We start from the raw sequence: 22,971 nt of genomic DNA, 5'->3' as shown, positions 1-22,971 counted from the left end.
TTAGGTTATGTTTATTTAACTAAGAATCTGAAATTAAATTTGACTTGTACAAACATTCATATAATTACATACAGTGATGCTGATTTTGCATCTAATCGTGATGATCATACATCAATGGGAGGACAACTTATACTATTGGGTAAAGCCCCTATAATGTGGCGTACTTCTAAGCAAAAAAGTATTTGCTTGTCTACAATGGAATCAGAATTTGTCTCTATGACTGATGCTGTTAAAGAACTAATATGGTTTGATCGCATATTAAATGAATGCATAGATAGAAAAGTTATCAGTGACCGTAAAGTTCAATCTTGCCTGTATGTAGACAATTTAGCCACTATTGATTTTGTTAAATCTCCCATAGAGAACCATCGTACAAAGCATATAGATGTCAAACTTTTCTTTGTTCGTGATTTGTTCTTTAAAGATATTTTCAGCATAAAATATGTAAAAAGTAAAAATAACCTTGCTGATGCTTTTACCAAACCTCTTACCAAAGGTGACCTGAACAAATTTTTGAGTGATATTTTTGAAATGACATGAAGTACAATGTTTTTTTTTTGATATTTAAGTGTTTATTACATATGAATCTCACTTTGATACCTTAATACCTGATTTTGTATTAAATTGATTATCCATAATCTTTTCATCCAGTTTGATACTTAGTAAACCAATTTAATTTCCTGCCTGATTGTTTCAACTGTGCTTGGTTTGGCCTACCCCTTCTGGCTTGAGCAGCCTCGGGGAAACGTTTCGTAGGGGTGTTTTATTGTAAATGCCAGAAAGTCATTGGGTGTGGATTATCCAAGTATCAGGGTTACATGAGGGCCTTGCGGGCATGTTATTTTTAATTTTGTAAGACCCTATTTTGATAATTGGCAATGTCACTAGGTCCCGGTTTAACAGTATTATTGCTGGCTCTGAATTTTTTTTAATTGTCATAGAATCAATATGTTTATACAAATACATGAGTGTTTTTTACAATCAAATATGTATTAAAATAATTTTTGAAGTATTAATGAAAGTCATGTTTTTCATGTATATGTGTTTGAACGCAGGATATCATGAATTCTCTTATCATGGAAAAGTAGCTAAACATAGTGCAATATTTAAGTATTGGAAAAAAAAGGACTTGGTCATGATTGTCCTTTATGAAACGTAATAGTCTTTCTATTTACAGATCTTATATAAGTTATTTTAGGACTTGTCTATATGAACTTTTTTCAGAAAAATGCTATTTTTGCAGAAAGAAGACGTTTGTAAAATGTTTCAGATATTTCATATGTTTATCTTGATGTTACTTGGATTTTTTTTCCATGGTAGTATTTGGAGTTTAGTGTTATACAAGTTGTTGGTAACTTATTTTTATATGGTTAGCAGGATTAACCAGTTATAATTATTTACAGTTAAAAAATATATATATATAATTTTTAGTATTGTTATATTTATATGTTATCATAATTGTTATATATTATGTTAAGTTTTTATCTTTCATATATCTGTATTAAATGCAATCAGGGTTGGATTGTTCGAAACAGTTGTATAAGCTTATGAATAGTATGAATAGTTTTTTTAAAGTGTCAAGAGGGGAGGCCATGTTGTATAATATATTCAGACATAATTGGTCTTGCCATTTAAACAACCCTCTATTGTCATCATAAATATATACGTATCAATTTTTTCATTGTTTGTCTCACTGTCCGGTAGATGGCGCCATGAGTAGACATCAACTGTGTTTTTTCTGTGGGATATAAGAAGTAAGATCACAGAGGGTTTGTGTGGTATTTTGGTGTGTGGCTATCTTGTAACATGGTGCTTTCTTTTCCTCATGTCCGAATGGGTGTATTATATAGAATATTCACCTTACAGGTATGAAGTTAAATGTTCATCCATCCTGTTTTGCAACGTACATTGTAATTTCTTTAACTTACCAACTATTTTAGACTTTTAAATAAAAGCTTTTAATAGCAGAAGTATCTTTCCTTGTAATGTGTAATATTCACTCTGCTTAGTGTTAGACAGTATTAGAATATGTCGGATATCTTCGCTAATGGCGTTTGATATTCTGTACATAACACGACGCACAACGGCGCCAGAGTCAAAAAGGCGCCGAGCTCTACCAATCAAAAATGCTCCAACTGGAGGGAAAAAATCTCCAACTAAAAAAATAAAATTGAACTTTTCGGAATAAAAGTAGCAATGAAATTGTACCGCTCATTAAAACAAGCAATCCTCCTTGCTGCCTATCTAAAGGAAAAATTATTGCCTTGTTGTGTCTTAATATACTATTCAAAAGCGCAATCTTTTACACTGAAAGCACATGATGCTAATAAATGCAAACATTAACATTTTTCTTCATGTGTGGAGCCATGAATGTTATTCCGCTATGTCTGTAATTTCACAAGGTTGAGCATTTTTCATCAACTATTTATGTTTACATTAAAGAAAGAGGCACCCTTCTGGTTGCACCGCCCCATGCCCCCTCCCCTACAGAATGCTTAGTTGAATGTTTTTCAAAAATATTTACTATTAAAGGGGGGAAAACACATTTTTGGAAAGCAAAGTTTCAGCCAAGTGATCAACTACTCCCACTCCATCTTATTTCTTTTCTTTTTTCCTTGTTATTATTATTTTTTTTTTATAGTTTGCTTAAAAATATAGTTTTCAAAACGCCCCTCCCCCCAGCATTACAGACCATCTCAAATTTCCTTTCCAGATCTTCAATTTCGCTAAATTTTGCGAAAGCTCATGAATTTGAAACAACATTGCTTGAAACTGTGTTCGAAAATCAGTTGAAATTGCGTTCTTAGAGCTCCAATTTCGAATGCTTGCCAGTCCTAATGTTACCAAATATTGTCTTACAATCACATTTTTAAGACTTTAATTTCAGAAAATATTCGAGCAAGTCCCTTCAATCCTCCTTCGTTTAATATAATCAAAAATTAGGTTTTTCAAACATGACTTACGAAAACTTTAAGTTAGAATACTTGAACCACTTCTCTTAATACCTTAAAATACTGCTTAGGTTTTTAGGACTTTTTGAGCATTTTTCCAGGGGGAAGCTTCAGAATTCCTTCGTTGTAAAAATCTTCAAAGTTGTCTTCAGTTGCGTTTTTGGAAGTTCAATTTCGAAAAATTGGAGGAAAGAAAAGGAATTGATTTCTGTCTATTGAAAAAACCGATCGGGTAGAATCCCTGAGTTCCATCCCTTATTCTAACGTCAATAAATAGGGCCTATAATTATGTTTAAAGGGTTCAACTTCTATAAATTTCCGTGGAGCCCCTTGTACCTTTTCCTCCATAACACCACCAAAGACGGTATAAAATTGCGTTTTTCAAACTACAAGATTCAAAAATTTCCCAGGGACAAACCCCAGACCCCTCTTATTAAAAGACAAACTTTTTCAATTTGTGCCCCCCTCCCAAAAAAAAACTATTTTCTAGTTGCGCTACTGCTCCTGTTATCTTTTGACAGGCATAAAAGTTTTGTTAATTGTATATCACTTAGAGATTTAGATAGATATTCAAAGTGGCTTTAACTTAGATATTAAAATATTTTCTTCTTCCAAAACACATTATTAGCATATCAGAGGAGCAGCTGAACTCGGAATAATTTCGAGATATGAAAAACGTACACTGTACGAAATTAAATATTCACGCATTATGTTTTTATAAACTAAATGCCAAAAGTTTTTTTTTTCATTTTATATTTGTCTACAAAACCTCCCTCCAGGTGTTAACTACATTTTTCTCGAGCGCCAGAGCATAAGGGTGCTCAAAAGACATTTGCAAGACGGCACCAATCAGGCTTGGCGCGGTCCTGGGGCAAGTATATATATGAATTAAAATATAGGCTAAACGAGCATTAAACATTAAGCTGCAACACTTATAATAACTGACGATTATTTTAACAAATTAGAACCTAAAGCAAAGGGGAAAAACTCCCCCCCCCCATTCGCGCTAACAGAACAATCTACACGTTATGATTTGCGTCCACATTTAAAGTATATTTGTGCATAATATTTATGTTCTTAGTAGATTAATTGGCCTTTTGAGAAATTCTAAAAAACATAGTTTTTTTTCTTCTCTCTCTTTTTCAAGAGAGAGAGAGAAAATAAATACTATCGCAAACTGAATAAAGTTCAGATATCTGAGTGTTCTGATTAAATGAATCTTTTTACTTAGAGGGAGATTACAATTTTACTTACTTTATAAATACTGTTTAAAAAGTAAGGTAAGTCATAATCATCTAAGTGAGTCAGTCCTTGTCATCATTGAAATCTAAATTGAGTCATCAAAAGTTTTGGAAAAATCTGCTGAAATTTCGTAAGTCTATAAAAACCTTACAAAGATTGGTAAAATCGTAAAAATCTTTTAACTGTAAAAACTGACGAATTTTCGTAAAAATTACAAAAATCAAGCAAAAATCTGCAGGTAAGAGTGAATTACAAACAGGGCCGAATTTGTCTATAAGATAAACAAGCTATTGCTTAGGGCCCCTGCTTTGAAGTGGGTCCCTAACTCCCAAAAAAAGTTCATGATTCATCTCTTAAAAAATGATAATTACTTGAAAAAACTAATTTCATTTTTAAGTGCTTGAAAACCTTGAATATTTGGAAACGTGTGGCTACAAACCTTGAATTTTAAAATTTCTAACAAATGGTAGAGGGGGTGAGGAAAGCCAAAATATGTCAAATTCAGCTCCTTGCCACATCCTGTATTAAAAATGTAAAAATCATGGTTCTCACGTTTGTAACATATTATTTGAAATAAATTTTTGTGACTCAAATGTTTTATATCTTGCTATTTATTCAATCCCAAATGCAGTATTTTAAAAATTCTTTTGCATTGATTGCTTTTATCGTATTTCTTCTGCATATTGTCTATCTGTTTAGCACGGAAAAAATACACACTACTTCTATTTCTTTTCGTTTTCTACCCCTCTTGCAACTGAAGAAAAGTTGTTGTCATGAGAAATCTAGGGTTTCTTTTTTCTTTTAAATAGCTATTTCTCACAAAGTTGGAGCAGGACTGCAAAAATGTACAATCAAGTACTAAAATATCAGAGACTGTAAAGTACAAATGAAGTGCGTTAAATAATTTTATTTATTCTAGAGTTCTTGAAAATAATAAGATAAGTCTTTGAAAATCCTAAGTAAATTGGGCTCCAATTACTTCTACTGCATATTGTTAATCTGTTTAGCCGGGGGGGGGGGGGAAATGATACACTACCTCTATTCCTTTTCGTTTTCTGCACTACTTATAATAAAAAAAAAGGTTGTTGTAATGAGAAATCTATAGTTTATTTTTTCCTTCAAACTTAAAATGGCTGTTTCTTACAAAGTTTGAACAATACTGTACAACTGTATAATCTAGTTATCAATTTCTATGTCTATCCAATTGACCTTTATAAGGCTTCAAAATGCAGAAGTTCATATCCATTTAAAAAAATTTCCTCCGGGGGAGAAACACCCAGCCCCCTAAAATTGGAGATATTCTGTTTCCCACTTAAAAGGGAGCCCTGCGTCACTCTCTCGATACCAGCTCCCTCTCTTAAGGTCAATTCAAAAAGGACAGCATGAAAACACACATTAATGAAAACGACACACAAAAAAGTAAAGCATGGACTTATGCATCACAGGAAACAGACAAAAACATGGGAGTGGGGGGGGGGGGCAATAAAAATGTTGCTCCAACAAAAAAAATTCTGCCCCCCCCCCCAGGAACTTGGTCCTTAAATCCGCCTATGAATAGAACATCTAGCAATTCAGTTCTTCAAATACAATTTTGATGTAATTTTCCCAATTTCACTGCATGCGTTCACAAATATACTTTTCATACTTAATATAGTCTTTTTTTTTAAATTCACAACAAATGCATATTTTTTTTTTTAATGTCACCAGATGAAAGTTATAAAAGTAAAAAATAATATTGTAACCTTATATTTCATAATATTTGTTTGGTAAGCCATTTGATGTAATATTTTAAATTGCATTTTATTATAATTTCGAGCAAAAGGCTTCTATAGTCTAAGTTACAAAAATTAATTATTGAAAATAAACGTAGCTGCATAAAACTTAAAAAAAAAAAGTTGTTGCAACCAATCTTCACAAACCAGATTTAAAGTATTTCTTCTGTGTGTTGCATGAATAAATGCCTCACTTTAAAAGTGATGTTTCATTTATTCTTAAGGGTGCTCTTCACTGAGAGTCTGAAAGATTCGGATCTAATGTTAACCTACGGGGAAAGTTGGAGCTTGTTTTACAAATTCCTGTAAAGTTTTCGGATCCGTTTTTTTTTTTTCTGAGTATTTTTCAAGACCATGTCTGTTTCTTTTAGTTTTTACTTTTTTGATGTGTCAATTCTCCGATTTTTTAAAATTCGAGAAAAAATGAATTTCTTCGAAAACGAGGTACTGTTGGACATTTCGCTCTGTAAAACATCTGCAACTCGTGCTATCGAAATTTTAAGAACGCCCTGACATGCAAAATATTTCCAGCTCTCTTTTGAGATCTTGTTTGAAATAATGCGACCATTTTTTAAACAAATATCATGTTCTAACTATTGAAAAAAATTACAAAATACGTTCACTTTTTGCATTCGCTCCGCCTCCTATAAGTTAACTCCCCTTTTTGAGGGGTGAACACTAATGGGGTGTAAGATTTATTACCCTCTCATTAGTCCCCCTCAATGACCTTCGCTGGACGTCCTTTCTTCTTTCCTCTTTTCCTAAGGCTTTCTTGAAGAATCAAGTGCTTTTGAAAGTGAATCGATGTAGATGCGTGCTATTAGCTGTTAAATTAGCAACATCTGCTCTTTTTCAAATTAGTGGTTTGAAAAGAAACAGATTTGAAAGGGATATTTCTAAGTTAAATTGTTTATCAACAATATAATGAACATTGTTACAATGCTTTCGAATGCGAAAAGTTGTCATTTTTCCCTTCCAGTAGAAAAATATTTTTATATATAGATTAAATCGTATTCCAGATACTAGGTATTTTGCATCGTTTTACATGTGTTTTATGTTACTACAAATGTACACACATAAAGTGCTTTCCACAGCTCAACAAACATTTTTGAAAATAATTTGTGTCTTTAAGAGCCAGACTCATCAAATTTCTTTAGAAGGTAGATATACATTGAACATGTAATTCATAATATACAGTAAAATCCATCGAATTTCGGAATCGGGATTGGAAATTTATTTGGTTGAAACAAGTATTTCGTTGCATTAGTATGCGTTGTAATAGGATTTTAATGTATTTCTCTTTAGAAAATTCCTAAGGAGGAAAACGATGCATAATTTGACCCCAAATAGAATCGTGAAACGTTTCTTATGGGGTCGCAATATTACTCCTTCTTTTAAGACATGTACGATATTATACCGTTTTTAAAACATTACGTGAGAAACAAAATAGCATAATTTTTATTTTCCAGCGCAGCAATGCGAACCGTGGTTAATTTTATTTTTATTAAAGACTATTTCCTAGCTTACATTTTGTGTCATAATTCCTGCGTTTTACCCCAAATTTTTATTTATTGCCAGAAACAATGAAAAAAAAAAGTTAAAACACTTATTTTTAATTAGCTGTTTTGGAAATAGCTTAAACATATGGATATTGTGATTAACTGCAGGTTTTGAGTGTTTTAATCAAGCAATCATGTACTTGTGTTATTCCATACTTTTCAGAGCGAATCAAGCTTGTACAAATAGTATTTACAATTTAAAAACATGTTTTATATTTTTTGAAGTACGTTGCTTAAATATTATTTCTCCAACAGTGCTATCATTTTTGGAAAACTACTAAAATTCAGGACAATATTTATTCTTCCAGAAAAAAATAAGTTTCTTTTTTTTTTTTCTTTTGAGCAATTGCGAATGCTTATTATCCTTACTTGAACAAAGCTGATGTTGCTCTGATTTTTCAGATTGTCATGATGACAAGAATAACTCTAGCTCGTTGTTTTAATATTTACTAAGAAGTCAAATTTTCGTCGCCATGGTTACTAATCGTCTGTGTTCATTCAATGTTTAACTTAAGTAGATTTTACTTTTAAAAGGGGGGGGGGGGGTGTAAAATTACATTTCAGGAAAAAAACATCAATGTGGATGAAATTAAAAAGCAAAATTTCATCCAAATACAAAATTTCCAGATTACTAATACCGACATTCAAGACTGACAAGAAAACAAAAATACAGAAGGCTTTCTGATGTCTTCAGAAAGTTTTCACAATAGAAATAGTTTTTTTTTTTTTTTAAACTTTATAAGAATTTGGAAGCTGTATTTTTGGAGAATAAAAATACTTTTCAAAAACATTTATTCAGTTGCGGAAAACATTCCTTACACCAACATACTCATTAAATACATAGAAAATCATGAAAAACATATTAGCAATTTAATATGATTCGGTTAATATAAAAAAACACACCGTGGTAGAATTACTGAGCATTGTATGCATTAGTTTTAATGACGTTTTCAGCCTTATGTTGCTGACAAAGCTAACTAAGATGTGAACAATAAGAATGAAGGTTACAAGTTTTCACTGTTTTCTATTTTCATTCTCAGAAGCTAGATCAGCATTTTAATACAATGTAGAAAAAATTAATTACAGGCATAAAGGTTTTCAGGTCACATAAGCACCCCCCCCCCCCCTTCAAAAAACATCATTAAAGATCGTCTTAAATTTCGTTTTTATGGCTTTAATTTCAAAAAATTTCGGGAAGGGAGTTTCTGAAAAGTCCTTCTTTGACCATAAAAAAAAAGTCGTCTAAAATTGCATTTTTGGAACTTTGATTTCAAAAACCTGAATGTCCCCAACGTTACTAAAAATGGCCTACAATCATGTTTATAACACTTTGAAAATTTTGCCTCCCCCCAACATCACACTAAGACTGCGTTTTTCGACTATTTCGAAAAATTCCGGGGAAAGCTTCCGAACTCCCCGTTTCCTAACATAATTGAAGAACCTGAAATTGTGTTTTTGGCGTTTCAAGTTCAAAAATTTGCTGGTGGAAGATCACAGGACCTCTTACTTACTTCCAAATACTACCAGAGTTCGTCTAAAAGTGCATTTTGAAAATTTTATTTTCGTGAAAATTAAAAGGCATAGCCCCCAAACAGAGTGCTTGGGAAAATAGGGAGTATTTCTGAGTAAATAGTATGCTTACGATAAAGATCATGTTAATTAAATATAGAAATGGTTCCCTCTCCTAAACAAGAAGCTAAATCCTTTCTCTCGCTGTATTTACATATTATTAGGAATTAGGAGTCAATAGAATAGAAAATGTGGGATCTCAAAAAAGATTTTTGTTCTATACGAATGAAAGTTACTTGATAATCATTTGATTAGAACATTCATTTTATTCTGTGACTGAAGACACGATACGATAATTTTTCGGCACAGAAGTGCGTAACACAGAACTTAAAAAGAAAAAGTTTGTCTTGATTTTTTTTTTCTTTTTAAATTGTGAACCCTTACTTGTACTTATAATTGCTTTCCTAAATGTAAGCTGTTCATTTTCATTTTTGTTTTAACTTTATGTATTTCCTGCAAATCTGTTTCTTGCCCTTTTTTTATTTTTTATTATTGATTCATTAAATGCAAGATGCATGAAAACGAGGCAGAGCGATAAAAACTTTAAAATCTGGCAGAGCGAGGCGTTGAGATTTTTTTTCACCTAAGTATTTCGAGTTTTTTTTTTTTTTTTTTTGTTTCAGGCAGATATACATGTAGGTAATATTTTCGTGCCTCCTGAGAAAAAGGACAACCCTTAATATTTTTTATGACAACTAACGAGGATCAGACACTCACAAGACTTATTAGGAAATTTTAATAAAAACTCAATGTGTTGAAGTAGAAGCATTATATACACTATATGACCAAAAGCATTGGGACACTTTCAAAAATTCACATTTTTAGGGATTTCTCGAGAAATAATAGACCAATTGCTCTATAATTTGCTTCGCATAAAATGTATACTCTAGTTGTCATTTTCCAATAAAAATTAAGTCTGCTATTCATTTAGGGGACCGACAACAAATTGAGGAAAAAAGTTTTTTGATCATTTTTCATTGCAAATTGCTGGGAATAAGCTATAATTTTCAGAAATGAGTCAAAAATCTATCAAAAACTTATTTTTATATTTTTGTGAAAATATCTCTTACACCCATGGAAATATAAGCATTTCTTCCGAAAATGCAAAAAAATTTTGACGGTTTTCGCCTCATATTACGCAGAGTATTTCGTCAAACGTTACTAAACTTTTAGAATATTTGACAGCATTTTAGAGAAACATAATAATAAAATTTGAAGTTAAAATATTGAAAATTTGATGAAATATGAACAATTAAAGCTATTAATTTTTCACTGCGCATGCACGAAAGATAGCAATTTATAACGTTCATAATTCAAAGCTCAGATACATCCTACAATCCATGAAAAAAATTCCACCGCAATTTCTTTAAATTTTAAAAAGTTATCAGCGATCTAATGAGCCGAATTTCTATAATTCTAGGATAGGCGACGAATGGTAAGGGATTGTTAGCAAACTGGCAACACTTTCCTGCCACCGTTAGAGAGTGATTCATGATAAGAACGGATTATTTGTTGCTGGTCCCCTAAATGAATAGCAGACTTAATTGTTATTGGATTTGACGTCTGGAGTATACTTTTCATGAGAAAAAAAATTACAGAGCAGAGAGCAATTGGTCTTTTATTTCTCGAGAAATCCGTAAAATTGTGAATTTTTGAAAGTGTCCCAATACTTTTGGTCATATAGTGTATGTAATACCTCATGTATTTTGCCGAATTTAGTAACTGGGAATCTGAAACTCTAAAAGTGCTAGGTTTAGTTTTATTCTAAAATTTCAACGCAAGATAGTTTACAAACATTGAGAGTGGGGGAAGGAATGATTTTTGCCTTTGAGCTTGGAGCAGGGTGAGCACCCCTGCATACAAACAAAGATCACAGAAAAATCTTTAATTTTTCAAATTCAGGAAATCCTTATCCGTAGCCGTCCGCGACTTTGCCGTTGTTATGCTCAATTTGAAAGAACTTTCACCATAACAACCCATTGAGAAATGCTATCGTAGCCTTCTCATCTACATATAAAATTAGATAAATAAATAAATATTTTTTCAAAAAGAAAAGGATTCAAAGATAAAGATTAGGGGAATTTTCTGGTCACCAGTGGTGAGAAAAGGCAATTATAGTAGCCACATTTTTTTCTATTCGCCACTGCATTTGTAAAACAGATAACTAACCAACAAAGTAGTATTTAATTTAGCACTAAAATATAAATATTATCAGTTCAAATAAAGGTTAATGTAACTAATTAGTGGCATTAATGTTTATTGTACAATCAAGTATTAACTATGCAAAGAGGATCTAGTTTCATTTTTAAGAAGAATGTTTTCTGGCAACTTGGATGGGGTTGGGGAGAGTGGCAAACAGGCAGAGGAAGCGAAAAAATTTCGCCAACCGATAACTAGTTAGTCCCCAGTTTTATTCGGCACTCGATTTTTCAAATATATTAAGTAGGATCATCCATTTTTAAAGAATATTTTTTGGTTAGAATTTGGAGTTCATTTCGTTAAAATTCAGTGTGGTCATGCAGGCTATCTTTTTTTTCCTTCCTTTTTTGAAATCATCAATTTTCAATAACGAACATTTTTCTAAAAATAAAACGAATTTATGAATTTATTTATTGCAAATATTCATTCATTCGTTAATTTTTCCTAGATGAGATCTGAAACCGTATTAATGGGGGAAAAAATCTTTGTTTCAAAATTAATTTTAGCGCGAATACAAATAAATTAATATCACAAGTAGGATTGCAAAATGCGCGGCAATGTAAAATTTCGCGCCTTTTACATTGAGTTATTTTTCTTTTACTTATGTAGTCAAGACTCAAGAGGGAAAGAACTAGAATTTCCTTGGAAGGGTCTGTAAAAAGCTGCGGTTTCATTTCGCCGACAGCTATACCTCCCTTGACTTGCACAGCAGGGGGAGCGTCCGGTCTGTCCCCCTGCAAAATGTGACAGGTCACATGATCCACACTTTCATCGGTCACCGTTCGTTCTATTGGCTGTTGAAGTGTCAATCATTTCACTGATGTACACTGCTTTCGTTTAAAGAAAATGCCCATTTTCAAGCGACATCGTTTTTCTTCCCCACTGAAGAGCAGCCTTAAAAGCAGTTAAGTATACATTGAGTTGTGTAATAAAAACCAAGTTAAATTACAGAACTCAAGGAATATCAACCCTTCAAAATTTGAATTCTACACTACTACCACAACTACCACTGCATTGCACTTACTAATCAGTATTAATTTTATTTTAAAAAATACCAACTTGCACATAGAACCATGAACAAGTAAACATTAAATTCTTATGCATATTAAACTAAAATTTTTTATACAAATTTCATAATTCAATTCAAATCTAACATCATTAGCTCTTTGTAAAATTTTAATGCAGACATATATATTGTATTTAGATAAATTTCTTTTCTAGGGGAACTTTTAGAATGGAGCGAGAAGATGGATTGAACTTTGAATGTCGAATACCTCCATTTTCATTGGAAAGCAAATAATAAATATGCTTTCTTGCACTTCATCCATGTAATAAATGTAATTTATCCGTAGAGAAAAGTTTTCTTTTAATGATCTAACCATTGTTTTCTGTTTTGAAAAGCATTTAACATCTGTGAATTCATGCAGAAATGAAACTTCGAAGAGTTTTTGAAGTAATGAATTTTACTTTAAGTATAATCATAATCAAGTTTAAATTGTACGAACTAGATTTGGGCAAGACAAAGACACTAAAGAACTTAAAAGATGAAATTGGCAGTAATGTCTTCAGTTTTTAATGATTGACGAAAATTATAAGATTTCTATGAAAAAATAACAAACTAGTACAATAAATAGGGTGCAACAGTACATTGAGTTGAGACTGGAGGTGTTTGATTTTTGATTTGAATAAATTACACATTAAGTCAGTTTGAAACAGGGTTGGCTTTCTGCCGGCAGAAACTGGTTTCTGCCCTGCCGGTGGCAAAAATTAAAAAGCATCTTTATTAATTCAAGTAATTACAAAATGATATTTGTTTAAATAAACTAAAAAATGTAATTCCATTTCATCATTGTAAAAAATAAAACTCATTGCTCTTGATTTATTTTGATCAGAAAGAGGGCTGTTTAACTGCAGATGCTCGTAACATTTGGATTAATCTAAAGGATGAGAATCTTAAGGGCACTTAAGAAAGAGAAGTGACATACAGATTTAAACAGGCAGTTACTGGTTGTCATTTGCTAGCTTATACATGTCATCTAAAATGCTTAGGATTAAAATTATCATGTGCTCAAGAAAATGCCAGAATTTTACTTGCCGATAGTAACCTCAATTTTATACCTAGTATCACAGCTTTTCAAAACAAATTGACCCTATTTCTCAAATTTTTCAGTCAAAATTTAAAACCACCCCAGTAACTACATAATGGACCAGTTTAAAAAATATATACAATGGATGAAAGTTTCATGAATCTTTGCTGAATCCTTGATGACATGCCATCTAGTTCTTCTGTTGCGAGAGTATTCTGTAATTTCTCTTCTATTCATATTAAGTTAAGAAATCATTTACATTTTCAATCCACCTTTTCTTAGAGACAGCTGCAGAGTGCAAAAAACATAATGTTTGATTTTAAATGATATTGTAATTAAATTGTGCTGTGGCTAACATTTCATTATTTTCCCGTGCTAAATTCTTATTGGGTATCAAAGATTTCTTTTATGTCCTTTTTTGAGTTTTTGCCAGTTTCTGCCACAAATGTGGCAGAAAGGGGTTTTTGCCATACCGGTTTCTACCAGTGGTTTTAACCACCTTGGCAGAAACTTGCCAACCCTGGTTTGAAATAAACTTTGGAAAGTTGTATAATGTAATGTAAGTTATTAATTTTTTTTTTTTTTTTTTTGTTTCTGTTGTAAGTCTTCATAATGATAGAATTTAAAAACAATCTGTTTTTTGTACAATTAACATATTTCCCTTAATCCAGTCTAAACTCACAAGGTATGAAGACTGGCATTCTCGAGAAAGTAGAAGTTTTAAGTATTTGAGAAGAAATAGAAACATCTTAGACTCATGTTTAACTTAACTGTATGCACAGTCTGGATGCAGCTTATATCTTTCTCAATTCCTGATAGAGCCCCAAGAGGCCCCTGAACCTTTAGAACCCCAGGAGCTTCCAACTTAAAATGCATCCAGGTAATCCTAAAATATAATTCAAACTTCTTTCTTCATTTCTTCTCACCAGAAAGTCAAATGCAGATTTTAACTCCATTCTGTGATTTTCAACCACATGCGGATAATGACAGTTGAGCTTCAGTAGATTGAACAGACAAATCAAATTTATAGCATACTTTTCTCCCAAATTGTTATTATTTTTTTCTGTATTAAGTATTGATTTTACCAGTTGTAGCCATGTTCATTTTTAAGATGTGGCTTTGAGTTGAGGACTGCTGCAAATTCCTCTTGAGGAATGCATTTCTATTTGTCACAAAAGAAAAAGTTGGGTTGATGAAAGTAGTCATTCTTACATAATCCCCCTTGCAATGACCATTGGATAATTATTTATACCTTTAATGTGTAAAAAATGTCGGTTTGGAGACACTATAACATGGCTGCCAAAATTGAAATATAAAAATTAGAAAGATTTATGCATACAACTAGGGAGAATAACTATATAATAAAAGAACAATAAACGTTCAAGATCACATGAATAAATTTGATTACAGAAATTTGAGTGCAAAAATAATTTTAAAAATATAAGTAGGGATAACTGAGCCAGCATAGGACCTGAAATTTGGGAGGTCATATTTTTATTTATTTATTTATTTATTTATTATTATTATTTTTTTTTTTGAACTTAAGAAAAAAACTGTAACTTATAGGTTTGAAAAAACATTTTGAAAGAGGCAAAATTTATTTTCTCTAAAACTATGTCTACATATAAAACTTTGGGTAGTTCAAAAAAATCAGGAACATTTTACTGCATTTTCTGGAAAGTAATTTTTAAAAGGAAAATGAAATTTGTTTCAAAAATGATACACCAGATATAATTTTCATAATCGTTTTTGAAAAAAATTCAATTTTGCGATCATGATCACTTAACTAAGGATTTTTTCTAAAATTGTAATCACTTTGGGGTTTTCTTGGGGGAGGGGGATTTAATGGTTTTGATGAAAATTTGGAAGTTTCCCAAACGAATTGAAAGTGTTGGCAGCAATGCTATAAATGTATATTTTAAAAAAAGGCCTACAGTTTCATTAAACAATATTTTAAACAGGAGGTTATGCAAAAAAAGAATACAACAACAAAAGAATTAAAAATATTTGTTACAGGGTACTTTTACTTCCTCTTCATTTTGGGCTCAGCTTCTGAAGTTGCATTCTCATCTTCTTTGAAGCATTTTTAGGGTACAATAAAGATTTTTTTTTAGCCTGACTGAAAAATTTAAGTATACGATATGTTTTAAATTTTTTTGCAGAAAACCTAAGTCTAAAATAACTGGACTGTAAATATACAATGAGAAATCATTTGGCTCCTTTTTGTAAATAAATTTATTGAAATATATGGAAACATCTGTATAGTACAAAATTTTTGTAAAGTACTAGACAAGGGTCGGAAATTTTCGCATGAGAAGAAAAAATAACATTTACTTTGATAAAAATTAAACTATGTACAATTTTTTTTTCATTGCATAAAATATAATAACATCGAAATAAAAATACAAGATTATCTTCATTTCATACTGAAAACTTTTTTCAAATTAGGATTTATACACTCTCAATTTCAGTGCAAACAACAATAGCAAAGATTAAGCATTGCATAAAATTTCTATTCACTATTCACAACAAACTTTTAGAAATGGCTTTTCACTCAGATGAAATGATCCTCAGTTGAAGTTTACAACCTGGAAATTTTCTACGTCTCAGAATGTATATACAAGTAAGAAATAAAAGAAATGTCTCCCAATAGAAAAGTTGAAAAAATATATCACACAGTTAAATTGCACAAATTTGCATTTTTTCTACACGTCTGTGAAATTTTATGTGTTAATATTCTTTTTTTTTATATGCATCTGTTTAAATCTTTTCAGACACTGAAACGAATTACACTGCTGTTGTAATAATTTTCTGTGTGCATTTTATGACATACAAAAAGAAAATTATATGAGAGGTTAATTTTATTATGAACTAGATTAACTTAAATGTAAAAGTAATTCCTTAATTCAAAGAATATTCAAGAATAAGATGAATGCCTAGTCTAAGGATTTTATTGATGAGTATAAATAGTGATGTGGATCGGGTAAATACCCAAAAACTGGGTATTTTACAAAAAAAAAAAAAAAAAAGCAAAAAATGAATGGGAATTTTTTTTAAAAAAAATCTAAATATGAAAAAATTGGTAAAACTGATACATATATAAGTATTACACAGTTTATAATATTTTTTATTGAAAGACTTGATGAAAATATGAAAGAAACATTGTGAACCAAAGAGTCTTCCTTTACAGTGTCATAATTGGAGATGTTTGCTTTTTTTTGTAACCTGTTAAGCTTTTTACTTTTTGTAGAATGGATTTTTATATCTGAAATTAGGCTATCAACATTGATTAGGCATATCCAACATATTTAATGTGAATGTCATATTAGATTGCTAAGTTGTTTCACACAATAATTCTTTAAATATGTGATCAAAATACAATTTTTGGGCAAAAATTTGTTTTGTATATGATTGGTTATACAATATGTATTCCGAAAGTAATGCTATGGTTTTTTCCAGGCCGCTTTTATTGGTCGGAGTATAATCGAACTACATGGTTTAGGTGAGGGGGACCCTAAGGTTTTCCTGAAAACCAATCTCAATGTTCTCTGAGCTGTGGGTAGTCGGACCTAAGTTAATGTTAACATCTTCGCATCGATCGTGTCACAGGAAAAATGGTACGGGACTAACTTTTGTTGCTTAACTAACAAAATCTCTTGAGAAGACTAACAAAATGATTTGTGACGCTTACGGGGACTCTTCTCTGTCGTATTCACAAGTTTTGAGGTGGTTAAAGACCTCTAAAGAGGGCCGGGAAGAGGTTCAAGACGAACAACGCTCTGAGCGGCCATCAACCAGGAAAACCGACAACAGTGTGGCTCTTGTTCCTCAATTGTTGGACTTTGACCCTTGATTGACTATCAAGATGGTTGCAAATGAACTGAACATGTCGTCTACTGCTGTTTCGCATTACTCAAGATTTAGCGATGAGAAAAGTGTGAAGCAAGTTCGTGCCAAAGCACCTTGCCATAATGCTCTGCGAATCCATGATTTCCTGGCCAAACACCAGGTGAAAATGCTGTCCCAGACCCTATAGTCCTGACGTTGCCCCGACAGACTTCCATTTGTTCCCTCGGATTAAGACAGGCCTGAAATGAACCCATTTTTAATCCCTAGAAGACATCCAATCAGCTGTGACGAAGACCTTAGGGGAGGTCCCCAAAAATGCCTTTCTGGGCACTTATCAGTCATGGCACAGACGATGGAAGAAATGTGCAGAATTCCAAGAACATTACTTTGAAGAATTTTAAGTGTTTTGTGCTGATCTATTCAATAAATTACTTTAAAAAAAATAACTGCATTACTTTTAGAATAGACTCTATATATATACATAGTGAAATACATACAGAACTGTATTTTAGTTGAATATAAATTTTTTAAATAAATACCCATTTTGGGTATTTACCCCTAAAAATAAATAACCGGGTATTTTACATCACTATGTATAATGAAACCCTTAGTTGAGTAAAATACTTTAAATAAAATGTATGCATTTACTTTTTAAACCAAATTTTTGAGTTTAAAATCTTAACCATCCATTTATTAGAATTAATTTTGCTTGAATTGTCCATTTTATCTGGAATTAAAGCATTGTAAATGTAGAGCTTTTTTTTTTACACTTTAAATTCCAAACAAATTTAGTTGAAGTATTTAATAACAGTACGAACTCAAAGTTATTCCCACTTAGTAATTGCTTTAAATTTGTTTTTTAGTACGAAGTACATTCATACTAATAAAATGCCACGTGAAAATTAGAACTCCAGCAACAATATCCTACATCAATTGAATAGGTCAGAATAATAATGATCTAGCTCATTTTAAGAACTGAAAAATTGAGCTTTAAAAAAAATTCTGTAAAATTTTATTGTGAAAAAACATGTTGATTTATTTTGAATTTATTGTGAATAACAAACATACATGATGATCATACAGCAATCTGGATTCCATCTAAAAACCCCCTAACTAGTGAAGACTGACTTGAATCACATATTGCTCTGACATATTTGGTTTAAAATAATAGAACTGTTAATTTAAAAGTACTTCAGTTATCAATTATGAATATATATACTTTTCCTGAATAATTTCATAAAATTCAAAGCACAACTTTGGATATTCTGTATATAAAAACATTATATATATGTACATATATCTATGTTAAAGATTAATATATTTCGAACAATTCTGTGCATTGAGATTGTCAAATACTTCTCTCTTCTTCGTCTTTTTTTTTTGGAAATTACTTATTAGGCACACCATGCACCAATAGTTGAACCAATGATTATTTTTTAAAATCTTAATCAATTGTTTTAACACAACATTCAAATGCAATTTTTTAAATAAAAGAAAATTTTCAAAACATCACAGATTTCGGTAAAGTATGAAAAAAAAAGTAAATAAATAAATTTAAAAAAAGTAATAAATTATTATTTTTGGGAATTATTATAAACAAACACTTTGGGAAACTTGGCCTTTTTTTACAGACAATACCCAAAAAATTAATTTTAATGTAGTGTTTGTAGTTTACTTAATGCACAGCTAAAATAAAGATGAAAGTTATGCTTAAACATTACATTGCACATTTTTAACATTCAAACCTTATGTGCATAGAAAAAAACATACCTTGAGGGTAATTACAAAGATTTGAATTTAATGTTACAACAAAATCTTACTGACGTTTTTTTTTATTTCACCTTAAAAAAAATCAATTAGTATTACTTTGCTTCAATTTAATGAACGTTTGCAAAAAATTGAGACACTACAAGGTTGTAAAAAATCAGTTATAAGAAAAACAAATATTTATTTTTTAAAATTATGGCCAAGTACTGAGCATTTACCAAGCATTCGATACGACACTACTGTATGTATTAATGTTTTGAAATTTCAATATGAATAATTTCATCCTCTTGAAAACTCACATTAACAGCAACTATTTGAAGGAAGACTGCAGTCAATCAGATGGTACTTAAGTTAAAGCCCAAATGCTCTTGTGCACTAATATTTGGCTTAACAGGTCAAGCATGAAGTGATCCTATGGACTGCTGGGGATTTAATAATAGAGAAGCATCAAGAGGGATTCGAACCACCAGGAAATGATCTAAAGAAGTACAATACAAATCAATGTTTTTGCCCTTGTTGGTACTAGAACTTGGGCAGAAGGGTCAAAGCAGGAGTCTTCTACTTAACTAGTCAATGGTAATTTCCAATTAATTCATGACATTAACACATTATAATTTAAGATTTATATTGATGAATCTACAGTAGGAGGTAAAAATCTATAATATTCATTTTAAGGTCACAAGTTTTGGATGTGATTTTCATTTGAATATAAACTGCATTAGTTTGTTTGAAGTGTCTCAATCTTTACAACAATTTAAAACTGCTTTCAGAAATTATATATACAGTCAATTTGCGATAACTCGAAGTCCGATAGCTCGAATATTACTATAACTCGAAGTTTTCATCAAGTCCCAACCCCTTTGTCTTTAATTCCATGCTAATTGTTCTCAATATCTTGAAGTTAACTTCCTTTAACTTGAAGTTTTTTCAAAGATGACTCAAAGTTGATTTCAAAATAAGGAAAAAAAAAGATGTGACTATGAGAGAAAAATTATTTCACTTTCACTTGCAATTCCTGCACAATAGACTTTTAAAGCAAGAAGAGCACCTGTTGAGCCAATGATAAAGGAGTTACATGTGTGGAAATGAGTTGGCTTTTTTTCATTTGTTGTACTGTATTGTTTACACTTTGACATGTTGCTGGGTTACGTATTTTCTTTCAAGTTGTCATGTCAACAGATTGTACCTTTATTCAAAGGCTGACCTAAGTTAAAATGCGTTCCCCTTCATTCTTTAGTTTGATCATTTACTGATAAGTTCTTGAGAGACAGTGAGTTCTCTTTATTATTATTAAAGATGTCTAAGCAAGTACTCTCTCTGTCAATGATATTAAAAGAAACTTCTAAAGCGGTAGAATCCATGAATCCAAATTTGAAACGAATGAAAATCTGCATCTTTATTGAAGTAGAATCCGCTCTACTCAAGTGGTTCCAGCAGTATTGATATCAAAACCATGCTTTTGATTTTTCTCTCTCAATATTTTTGATTGAACTGTGCATATTGTACTTAAAAACTTTTAAGTTCTGTAATCTTGTCTGTTATTTGTACATATTAATTAAAATATTCAATGATTTTTAATATTAAAATGTTGATAACCAAAACTAGCAGTAAGTCGAACTTCCGATAAGTCGAAGTTTTTCGTTGGTCCTTTTAGATTCGAGTTATCGCGAATTGACTCTATATCCTGTAGTACTATAGTGTGACTCTGATAAGGTTGAACTATGACATTCACATTGGTTACTTCTTTGTAGGATAATTGGCACAGAGGTGAGTTAAGTTACTTTCGTAGCAGTTTTGAGAAAGTATTCCTACTGAAATCCTTCCCAATAACCCATACCATTTTCATTGAATTCCCCAAAAAGTAAACTTTTCAAGGTTATGGCTCAACCTAAGAGTCACACTGTAACTTGTAGAATTATTTTTGCCAGAGGTTTTACTTCTGGGAACAGATACTAAGTTGGGGGGTGTCTGAAAATGGAAGTAATATATCACAGTTGCATAAGAGGTCGAATTTGCCAAATATGGATGAAGAAACCAAAAACTTCCATCAAAATTTTTAAAATGTTGAATCGCCATTGCTAGGAAATTGTAGTTAACATTGAGTACAGAAGGTAGGATTTGAAAAAATGGTAGGACAAAATTATGAGATTATGTGATAATTTGATAGAAATAAATTAAATATAATGCTAATTATTTATGATACATTAGTTTTAATTTAGCATTGGTATGCACCAAAAAAAATGTATTTCAATAATATTAAAAATTTATCTTTACAAGCTTTGTTGCATCATTTGTGACCTATTAAAACTTGTAATAAAAATTAAAGGTAGCGCAAAATAAATATACTCAATTCTTTTTGCAACATTTGGGAAATAAACTATTTGATTCATATTTACTTGAATCAGCAATACAACAGAAATTCCATGGAGAACATTTTAATTCTCCAGAGCTTCTTAAAACAATAGAATGCACCATTTTAAAATCTTTGAATTTTATATATAAGTAAAAATACATTTCAGAATTCAAACAACTTTACACCAATAATTAATAGGAAAATTTTATGTAATTGAGTAGCAATTAGTGCAAATTTCTATATTTTAAGGTTTTTTGTGATGAATTGTATCTAGGCATCACAAATAGCATTTAAGAAACTCAATACATGGAGATTTTCATTTTTTGAATTCAATTTTTATGTCTCTCACATATCTTCATCATTTTTATAAGAAATTTATACGTAATAATATAATACAGGAGGAGACAAGAAATAATGCACAGATAATGCTTTCACACATCTAGCTATGTCTTAACCCTCAAAAGAAATAGAAACATGCTCATATATTGAAAGGTAAATTTTACTCCACTCAACATTTAAAATATATATAAGTATACAGTTTACTTACAATCTTTTAATTTTTGCTTTTCCAATAGCTTTTTGAACATGCAAAAAAAGTCATAAAATAAAAAATAATAACATTTAAATTTATAGTTAATAATATTAAAATATCTGCAAATTATATTTTTTTAAATACCGCCAAACCTGCTGTAACGAAAACCTCAGCTATAGTGGCGTTCAAATGTATTTTTAATTGACTTGGTTACATTAAATTAAAATTATTTTTAACTAAATAAAACAATAAATATAAGTTAGAGATGAAAATGATTAATTTTGCAAAACCAATTTCAGAGCATGAAATAAATCGATTTCAAACTTTATATATTCAACAATCAAGCATAAACAAAATCAAATGAAGAGTTAAATTTGCTAATATTTGTATTTTACAACACAAATCAAACAGGAATATGAAATTTACATTTTTACTTCATATGTAAAGATACTAACGTCAATACATTTTCCATCTCTATTTCTAAGTATCGCACCACATTTTTCACTTAACATTTTCATGCACTAGATCTGTAGAACCGTGCCAAACATAAACTTTTCACTTTACTCACATATTTTAAATCCTAGTCAGTTAACCATCTAAAAAGCAAAAAGTCTTAGAATATGTGAATGTTTAAAAACTCAGAAAAGTACTATCATAAGTTCAGATACAAGTGAGGTCGCATGTTTTTTTGCAAATTTCTTTTCCTAGGATAAAAAAGACTTAACTTTTTAATCATGTAAACTAGCTAGACAAACTTCCAGATTAATATCATAAAATGAAAGGATTGCTACTGAAAATTTTTACATTAATAGGAAGATAAATTGAGCAAAATCATTTTAATATTCAATTTTTTTCAACATCTATTTTAAAATTCTGAATGCAGTATATACTAAATAGAAATACATATCAAAGTTATGCGAATAAAGGCACAGGGCAAATCTTTATTTTAAAGTGAAAGAGAAAAAAAGGTTTAAGTAGTTTAAGTAAGAAAACTTTGTTTACCTCATTTAAAATTTATTTTTGGAACATTCGATACAACCAGTATTAGTACCTTGACTTGCATACCTAGCCTAGCTTATTAATATTTATGT

General features: G+C 30.8%; 1 protein-coding gene across 4 annotated transcripts in view; it reads left to right on the top strand.

Moving 5' to 3' along the window:
• The window catches only part of LOC129221586 (polymerase delta-interacting protein 2-like), a 60,719-nt gene extending 39,647 nt beyond the window's left edge, over positions 1 to 21,072 (top strand). For 2 of the 4 annotated variants that reach the window (XM_054856098.1, XM_054856095.1), the window contains one exon: positions 12,514 to 12,657. In XM_054856098.1, coding sequence (XP_054712073.1) covers positions 12,514 to 12,592 — 79 coding nt within the window. In that variant the 3' untranslated portion in view covers positions 12,593 to 12,657. Of the gene's footprint in view, positions 1 to 12,513; positions 12,658 to 16,838 lie in introns of those variants that run through there. The other 2 variants (XM_054856097.1, XM_054856096.1) reach the window with 2 other exon arrangements.
• The last annotated feature ends 1,899 nt before the right edge of the window (positions 21,073 to 22,971 follow it).

The sequence above is a fragment of the Uloborus diversus genome, chromosome 4 (assembly GCF_026930045.1).
Source record: "Uloborus diversus isolate 005 chromosome 4, Udiv.v.3.1, whole genome shotgun sequence".
NCBI classification, from domain to species: Eukaryota; Metazoa; Arthropoda; class Arachnida; order Araneae; family Uloboridae; genus Uloborus; species Uloborus diversus.
This window is presented reverse-complemented; position numbering and strand designations above follow the sequence as displayed.